Below are 9811 nucleotides of genomic sequence, written 5' to 3'. Positions count from 1 at the left end.
TTAAATTGTTACTTATTATAGAAATGTGTCATTCTTTTTGGGACTGACTAAAAAGGAAAGTAAGTCATATAAATTGGGACAGAGGGAGTATGTAGTATTTAAGTGAAAGATGGTGGGGCCCACATATAAATATATTGGATATTAATAGTGATTCTTATTGGGACACATGTTGACTTGTGGTGAATACTTATTCCCTCTTCTTATATAGTACTCCCTCCGTCCCATTTTATGTGATGTACTTTGATTTGGCACAAACTTTAAGAAAAATGGAAAGACTTTTAAAACTTGTGGTCCAAAATGAATGATAGAAATTTGTGTGGTTGTAAATCATTTCATTAAGGGTAAAAAAGACATTTCATAGGCAAATTGTTACTTAAAATAGAAATGTGTCATTCTTTTTGGGACTGACTAAAAAGGAAAGTGAGTCATATAAATTGGGACAGAGGGAGTAATATATATATTCTTCTCTCATAAATAAAATTTATAGCCGAAATTCTCAAGTACATCGGAGTAGTCAAAGACGCAGTCAGATTCGATCGGCCGGCAACCGGAATAGGGATTCTCAGAGTGATTGTTTGAAGAGATGGGTGGCGAATCGAATTACGAGATTCATCAAAATGCCTACATCAAGTTAATCCTTCATGCCCTTAAGCACAAGACTTCCTCCGTCAACGGTGTTCTTCTTGGCCGAATCTCCGGCAACGGCGACAACGTTGAAATTGTCGAATCCGTTCCGTTGTTCCACTCTCAGATTGGTTTACTTCCACCACTCGAAATTTCACTTATCATGGTCAGTTCCCGTCCCTTTGAAATAAAGTGGATTTTAGTAGCAATTGAAGTATACTAATTGTTTTGATAATGAAATTGAGTATTAGGTTTGTATTTAGTAGTAACTGAAGTACACTGATAGTTGTGATAATGAAATTGAAGTACACGAATTGCTCGGGCTCGGCTCACCTTGATGCCCAGGCCTAATAATTACAGGTTAATACTTGTAGATGTGGGTTCATATCCACTATATCTGTAGGATAATAAATTTGAACTGAGAATAAAGGGATGTTTTTGGAGAATTTTCAACTAAATATATACCATGCCTTCTACTTGTTTTAGTTATTTGGAAGTCTCTTCTTATCTTGTTTAATTTTATTTGGATAGATTGAGGAGTACTATGCTGATAAAGGTTTGAGTATTGTGGGTTATTTTCACGCAAATGAAAGATCTGATGATTTTGAGGTCGGAAATGTGGCCAAGAATATTGGTGATCATATCTACAAATATTTCCCTCAAGCTGCTTTACTTCTGGTACCTTTTTTTCTTACTCAACATAGTCCAATTCAAAATGTTCCAATCTTTAAATTGTAAGTTAACAAAGTGCTTGAGGTTAATGTGTGTCACTATCTTGTATTTTACAGTTGGATAACAAGAAGCTTGAAGCTTTACTGAAGGAGGGCAAAGACAGGAGTCCTGTTATGCAGGTATGCACATTTCATTTTAATGGGCTATTGGCTTTTGAACTAAATTAAGTCTTTTTATTCTTCTTCATATTCTTACCCCTTCCAGTTTATTAGATGCCAAATTTCAGTCATTATGCCATTCAAATTTGAACTTTTGGTGCATTAAGCATTAGTGACTACGTGACCAACTTCCTATATATGGTTTATGCATTCCTTGAGAATAATTCTAGCTGCCATATGGTTTCTCTTCTATATCTGTCCCATTTTTTGCTTGATGATGAAGTTAGTTGGAATAATGTGGTTGCTTTAGTTCTTTTGTTTCTATTTAATGCGGAAGGTTATTAATTCTTTTTCCATTTACTAGAGAACTTTGTGTTGTTATTTGACTATTTAGAACTCTGCCCTTTTGTTTTGATAATTATGGGAGTCGAGGAAATCAAGTTCACATCTAAGTCTGTATGTGCACAATAATCTTCATGTTCTATTTCTGCTGGGTGAACAAATAAAAATCCTTATTTTATATTCTATCTGCGTTGTTTCTAATTAATCCAGTCGGCACTAAGGAAAAGCAGTTGATAATCCTACTTCTCTGTGCCAAGAGTAATGAACTACTATGCAATGGCTAATGGGTATAACTTGAGGATTGTAAAACTGATCCCACTAGGACTTGGTATATTTGTGAACTTGGAATGCCCTTTTAGATGTTCTATCTCACAGGATAAAATGAGGGTTGGGTTTAGTAACAAAACCTTGAAATCAGAACATAATTGTGATCCTTGTTACAAAAACCCAAGAGAAGTCATTAGCACAATACTTGAAGAAAAATCTACTAAAAATCTACTCCCTCTGTCCCAATTTAAGTGTCTTAGTTTGATTGTCCACAATGCTTATGAAATAAAGAAAACATTTGAATCTTGTGGTCTTAAATTAAAGATGTGTGTATTCCTTTAAATCTTGTGGTCTTAAATTTGCCTAGAAGAATGTTGGAATTGAAAAACTTACTAAAGATAGAAAGAGACACTCTTTTTGGGATAGATCAAAAATGAAAGTAAGACACTTAAATCAGGACGGAGGGAGTACAAAACAATTCCAAGTACACTGTTAAGGACATGAGAGGGAGATTGGAGACTGATCTCAATCTGAATGTGACAAAATCCAAGCTTAAAAGGGCTACGTTGATGGCCCTTGAGAAGTTAGATGGGAGCTTCAAGGATGATTATTATAATCTTGAAATATATCTAAAGGGCCATCCAAGTCATAAATATCGATTTTTTTCCGTCCTCAAGCCATACTTATTAGCCATTGCATAGTAGTTCATTATCCTTCTACCTTCCACAATATCAGAAAATGTCATATCCTTCTTCAACTCACTAATAACCTCAATTCCTTCATCATATTCAAAATCAAAATTATAGTCCTCAATAACATGTTCATTATCAGATGCTACCTCAATGTCTACATGATATGTTTTGATATGATGCAAAATGATATGATTATGGATGATCAAATTTGTCTCATCTGCAGCAAACAAGTGTATAACTTCAAACTCATGACAAATAAGGCTCTGCAAAGCCCTAAAATACCATCATCTCCATCAATAATATAGTACCTACTCGGGGCTAGCAACTAACAATTGTTTAGCTCTAACAAACCCTAGCTCTTTCTTCAACTCCTCACAAGAATCTTTATAAGAAAGCAGGTTTCGGGTCAAACCTATGAAAGAAGTGCGCCAGTTTCTTACTATTGAATAACTGAGGAGAAAAGACTCATTCATCCCCATAGTGGAAACACACTTTCACTTTGTGAATCATGCTTCAATAAAGATCACATGCAACAGAAAAAATGAGGGACCACATCAACAACATACAAAGGCTATACAAAATCTGTGAATATAAAAACTCTAGAATGACAACACATTTTGGGACCATAAAAGAAAGGAACAAAACCATAAAAAACACTGAAACTTTACATATTAAGCTATGATTTTACATAGACAAAAACAAGAAACCCCAAATTAACAGATTCTCTACCCACCACCTTAAATAGTTATTTAAATAGAGAACCAACCTTTATGAGCTATTCCTTTTGTCCTTCATAAACAAGCTATGAAGCCTCCTTTGGCAATAGTCTTTTTCCCGATCAATCACCAAAAGAACTGAGTTAAGGGTTAAGGATTTGGGTCTGGTCGAGTAAGGGAATTGAGGAGAATGGATTATGGGTTTGGGTAAAAAGAGTATTGGGTCGGGTTCTAATATGGAGCCGTTAAAGCTAATTGGGATGGGTTTAAAATAAGTGGGACATGTTAGTGATGTGGCCTGTTTAATTTGATGTTATTGTCCAATTCGGTATTTTTAAACCAAAAATTGGTATTTAAACTGGCTATTTGAGCTGTTAGTGGTAAGTGGCACGAATGTGCATATTGTGTCACGACAATGACAAAAATATGCACAACTAATAACGAGTGGCATGGCAGAGCCATTTTGATAGTTCGATGGTATATTTGTTCTTTTCTTCTTTTACAAAAAAAACATGGGCAATCTTGTCATTCAGGTGGTTTTAGTGGTCATGTTAATATACTGAGTGGTAACCAAGGTAGGTCTCATAAATCCTATTGGGCCTCGGTTTTGATTAAGAAATCAAATGCTGGGATTGCAAACAAGTAGGTCACAAGAAAGCTGCTCGTCCCTGGAAACGAAACCAGGTGACCATTTGACCATTTTTCTGAGTCCGGAACCAAAAGGGCAACAAAATTTTTTGAAAATTCCAAAAGGGCAACAAAATTGATTTTAGAACCAAAAGGGCAATATCTTAACGCTCAAAATAACACCGTCTAAATCAGGTTGAATTTAGCAAGGTGCAGTCACTTGTCGTCTTGTAAGGCGCACGAAATTTGCGCCTTCCTTTAATTTTTTTTTAAAAATTGCTCGTTTTTTATTAAATTTTACAGGAGATGGTGCCAGGGTCATGCGCCTTACAAGGCTGCCATGCCCTGCGCCTCTCTTATTTAATTTATATTTTTTTTTTGTTTTTTTTTCAAATTTTATTTCATTCCGATATTTTAGGTAAGATTTTATCAATTTTAGTTTGAAAAAATATAATTTTATTAAGACAAATATTATATAAATTAATAACATAATTTTATAAGTGTATATAACATCCCAAATTTAATATATAAAATGTTATATAAATATTATAAAGTTCTTTTATTATTTATTATTTTCAGTCCCAATTTCCATGCAGTGCTGAATCAAATCAACACTGCAACTTTTCACATAGGAGGTGCGCATAAGTTTCAAATAAAAAATTTAAAAAGTTTGTTTTTATTTTTTCATAACTTTTCATATTAAAGTAGGGTATACAAAATTATCAATATTTTGAATCAAATTCTTTGATTCTAACTCTTATTTATATTTAAAGTTTATAAATTTATTACTTATAAAATTATGTTATTAATTTATATAATATTTGTCTTAATAAAATGATGTTTTTTAAAACTTGAATTGATAAAATCTTACCTAAAAATCGAATGAAATAAAATTTGAAAAAAAAAACACATATAAATTAATAAGAGAGGCGCAGGGCATGACAGCCTTGTAAGGCACATGACCCTGGCACCATCTCCTATAAAATTTAATAAAAAATGAGCAATTTTTTTTTTTTAAATTTAAAGGAAGGTGCAAATTTCGTGCGCCTTACAAGACGACAGGCGGTTGCGTCTCGCTAAATTCAACCTGATTTAGACGGTGTTATTTTGAGCGTTAAAATATTGCCCTTTTGATTCTTAAATCAATTTTGTTGCCCTTTTGGAATTTTTGAAAATTTTTGTTGCCTTTTGGTTCCGGACTCCCATTTTTCTGGACCAAACAATAGCACTACCATCAAGGGCTTAACATGATGGCCCGATGGTATCAAATCCCTATTTATGGATATATTCTACACAATCATTTTCCATATAGGACACCAAATACATTATATTCTTAAATAGTTGAAACTCTTCCTTGGGGCTCTTGTTAAGGTCTCGAAGGCAATGTCATTTGATAACAAAGAGATTGAAAATTGGATATTCTCTTTGTATTTCCATGGAAGATGGGTTCATTTCTATAACACCATTGTTGAGGAGAACAAGTTGTTCTTGAAATCATTCATGGCTACAAAGATGAACATAATGATGGGTTCAAGAAAGATGGAAAGTTGAGAACCCATCTGAGGTGGAAAAATTGAGGGTAAGTACAATGAATAAAGTGAGAACTCATTTAGTTATGGCTCAATGATGGGTTTGATGACTTTGACCCAAATATTTTTTATCTGGTTTGTTGAACTGTATTGTTTATGAAGATGGGCTTGTTATCCAATGTTACTTGATCGAGTCAAAAGGAATTACAAGCATATAATGCTAGTGGGTGTGAAGGAAAATATTGTAATTGACCTAAGCCAGTCAAAACATTTCCTACAAAATTTTTGATTGATGAGTTTGCTTTTGTTTAAATAACTCAGCTTTGTTTCTGATAATTGCTTTTGAGTATTGGTGTTAAAAAGGGGATTAAAAAAAAAAGGAGATGAGGCAATCATTGAAGATGTGAAGGCGACCATAGCAGGTCGGAGAGGATGAGAAACAAAAGGAATTAATATAAGCTATATCAACCGAAAATTATGTGTTCATGCACTTAAAATTTAGGTGTAGACATGCACGTATCGTGTCGGTGACAAGCATGCACGAGATATATTTTTGTCAAGTGGAAGAGTTCAAATAATCACTATGAAAGTTAGTGGTGTCTATCTGAAAATTGCTGCCCAGTTTGAGGTATCTCTGTATTTGCCCATGAATATAAAAAGAACTAGAAACCCCATTGCAACATCTTCAGGGGGAAAAACAATATCAGCACCCAAGTTTGAATTTGAAGTGGACCGTATTTACTCTGTTTTAATATGTGGGATGAAGATGAATCACCGTGCTTATCTTGCAACAGAGGAGAAAGTTGGTTTAACTTAGTCGGATGAAATCAAGTTTTCAGTTGCTTTCATCTTCATGTGAAAAACAGAGAACTATCTGGTATGAGTACTTGGCTTCTTATGATGAGTTCCAACAGACCGCTGGTCTGAGAATTTTGAACTTCAGATTCTTCTTGGTGTAGTTTTGGAATTCCTTATCAATAAAGCATTGCTGGATAATTATTTTGTTTGCATAATCTAAATCAGATTCTCTTTATGATGCCCCCTTTACCAATATTTCCAGCAGTTCACTTTTTTGTTTTTTTGGGTAATCGTGGTGTTCGGTTCAGTTTGTGCACACGTTGACTAATTTCACGGGGCACGTACTATCTTTCACCAACACAGGCTTGGATAGATGGGAAGAAAGCGCCTAGGACTTTTATCTCCGCTGTCATTTCAACCACTTCATTAACCATTAGGCCCACACCCTTGCGTACATATTCCCGGTGGTGCTAGATGTGATTATTTTGAAATCCGTTGGACAACAATTTGTGATACTTGATTGTCAATGTCACTATTCTCTGTATTAATCTGGTTCTCCTTACTTTTATAATTGTGTTACATATTGCACTACAAGCTAATTCAGAGGTCCAGGTTCTGCTTGACTTTAAAGCTCGTTCTTGGCAATTATTTGTGTTTTCATAATTTAGTCTTGCTTGTATAAAAATACTTGTCTTGCTTGTATAAAGCTGTGATTTTATAGTTGTGTTCTGGAACAAGTTATTCATGTCATTGTAGTAGTTTCCTTTACTTTAGCTCTTTTTCATTATTCAGCTTTACACTAAGGAATCATCTAGGAGCTGGAAACTAGCGGGAGCTGATGCAAGCGGCTCTCTGAAAATCAAAGAACCATCTGCAAATATTGTTCTTCTAGACTATGTCTCATCTGGGAAATGGAAGGACATCGTGGATTTCGATGACCATCTGGATGACATTAGCAAGTAACAGCTACATACAATTATCTGCTTGAACTATGCTTACATCCACATTGTTTTCTATAATTTACTTATGATTTCTTCTTCTTCTGCTAATTCATTTTGGTAGGGACTGGCTGAATCCAGAACTCTTCAAGTGAAATGTCTACGGAGGATGACACAATTATCATGTTGTTACCGCGTGTGGTATTTGGTGTTTATCCCTCGCGCGTAGTTGCTGAGTTTATTTATGGAGAAAAGAATCTAATGGCTCTGAATTTGCAGACCTATGAAGATTATCAATTCCCTAATGGCTTTGGAATATTATTAGAAGATAGGGTTCATATCGTTGCAAAATTATGCGTTTCTAATAGGTCAAACATGTTTTTTTGAGCAACACAACTTAATTTTGTACTGAATGGAACCATAAGTTTTTATTTAGAACTAAATCATTTTGCATGCTTGTTTCATGGATGGTAATTTTTAGTTTATGCAATTCGTTTGGTAGTTTGTTAGATTAGTTATTCCATTTTCTACTCTGCGTAAAGATACTACACCAATTTCCTTAGGTATGCAAGTATTTGTCATATACAAAAACTTTAAATTGCAAATCAAATATTGTATTAATTTTATGCATAAATAATTTATTTTTTAACTAGTTACCAAACATTGTACTACAACTTATACATAAAGTAATAACTTCTTTACTAGCAATCTTGCATCAACTATAATAATAATACAAGTCATTGTGGAATATAGGAATATAGATGCTTTGTTGGAAGTCTTCTTGTGAAAGCATCGTACCCTCATTTGTATCAAGTGCATCACATCATCAATTGTACATGAAAAAGTACTAAATAGGGTGTACTAGTAAAATTTGAAATTAGTTATACTGATATTATTTTTAATCAATTGTTTGATTTGTCGCAATGATACCTAAACCCAACTCGGTAGGTGAAGCAATTCACATTAGATCGTTTCTACAGTAGGGTCTTCATAGTTTGAGTAAAAATCTATCCAAACTGAAAAATCAAACCAAATTAAATTGTTTGCGCCCCCACCCCACCCCATACCCATCACCACCAAAAGTCATAATATCTGAACAGGTTCCATTATGATGAGAAATGGAGCACTTCAACCAATACTTTATTTACATGTGGTCCAATATTATCCTTCCACTCTATATATCCTTTGGTCCAAATTGGACCATATTCAAAGTTTTAATCTGTTGTGCAATGCATTAGGCATGGGCATTTTCCACTTTTGGTAAAGTCAATAAGTCATGTTTATTTTGGGACATATAGGAATAAATTCTGTCTCATCCTTTTTTTTCCCCTCCTTTGCCTATAAATAGTCACAACAAGTATGCCCATTGAGTCAGTCTAAGAGCTACATGAAATTTGTGATCCATAATAAATCATTTTCACCTATTCTACTTGTGGAGATCTCTTTTTTGCTCATAAATTGTCTAGAGAGTCATTGCATGAAGAGGTTGGGAGTGGATTGCAGCCAAGGATGACTTGCCGAGATGTTGTAACCCAATATTGCAATGACGTATCGGCAGGTCATCTTTGGCTACATTTTACTCTCTCATATTCATGTAAAGCTCTACAAGACGTATATGTATGTATATATGTATAGTCGGAAGTCATTGAGTGCACGTGCACTCACAACCCAATTGGAATAAAGGTATACATATCGTCGATTCATTTCGAGTTAATTTATGTTCATATAATCTTGTAGTAAGACTATGTAAGACACATACATATAATTTGAGGTGAAGTAATTGGTGCACTCACACCATTCAAAAAAGGTACTCCCTCCATTTCAATTTGACATGGTGTTTAAAAAGGTAAGAGATTTTTGAATCTTGTGATCCTAAATTAAAGATATGTAAAATACCAAAATACCTTTTAATATTGCGGTCTTAACCATATCATGCAAAAACTTAGAATTAAAGAGTTGTCAAAAAAGGAATGAGACTTTCTTTTACCCTTCACTTAAAAACTATCCCTATTAATAATTTTGTACAGAAAAGTTTTATAAAAGAAAAGTTGAAAAGAAAAGAAAAATCCTTCTGTTGATGATAATTTTTGCTGCATTGAATCATATTAATAGAGAGGATTGTTTCATGCACCTTCCAACAATTCAAATATACTATTCTAAAAGTGTGAAGACCCTAAATTGAAGGGGTCATTAATTAATACTACCAAACTTAATTTACTTGCTCAATTTTTATAGGTTCAGAGAATATCTAAAATCATTGGCCAATCAACAAAGAAGTCACTCAAATAGGCTGATTGTTCATTTATTTCAATTTGTATTTCCATACTAAACAGTTTGTGATACTCATAACAATGCAGTTTAACATGACTCATATTACAAGAATCAATTCTTAGTTGAGATTCATGTGCAACACGTGTCCAAAACTAGTATATATATATATATATATAT

The 9811-nt window shown here is 33.8% G+C and overlaps 1 protein-coding gene across 1 annotated transcript; it reads left to right on the top strand.

The window, feature by feature from the left end:
* Positions 1–473: 473 nt before the first annotated feature.
* On the top strand, positions 474–7827 carry LOC102599477 (ER membrane protein complex subunit 8/9 homolog). Its single transcript, XM_006366771.2, has 5 exons — positions 474–790; positions 1156–1302; positions 1413–1475; positions 7218–7384; positions 7488–7827. Exons 1-5 carry the CDS (start codon positions 584–586, stop codon positions 7516–7518), a joined length of 615 nt encoding a protein of 204 aa, XP_006366833.1. The 5' UTR covers positions 474–583; the 3' UTR covers positions 7519–7827.
* The last annotated feature ends 1984 nt before the right edge of the window (positions 7828–9811 follow it).

This window comes from Solanum tuberosum, unplaced genomic scaffold (assembly GCF_000226075.1).
Source record: "Solanum tuberosum cultivar DM 1-3 516 R44 unplaced genomic scaffold, SolTub_3.0 scf00684, whole genome shotgun sequence".
NCBI lineage: Eukaryota > Viridiplantae > Streptophyta > Magnoliopsida > Solanales > Solanaceae > Solanum > Solanum tuberosum.
This window is presented reverse-complemented; position numbering and strand designations above follow the sequence as displayed.

Bases quoted from the DNA above. Each gene is read 5' to 3' on its own strand.
- LOC102599477 (XM_006366771.2), top strand. From the start codon at position 584: ATGGGTGGCGAATCGAATTACGAGATTCATCAAAATGCCTACATCAAG. The intron at 1,303-1,412 runs GTACCTTTTTTT...TGTATTTTACAG, and splicing joins CTCAAGCTGCTTTACTTCTG to TTGGATAACAAGAAGCTTGA. The intron at 1,476-7,217 runs GTATGCACATTT...TTCATTATTCAG, and splicing joins ACAGGAGTCCTGTTATGCAG to CTTTACACTAAGGAATCATC.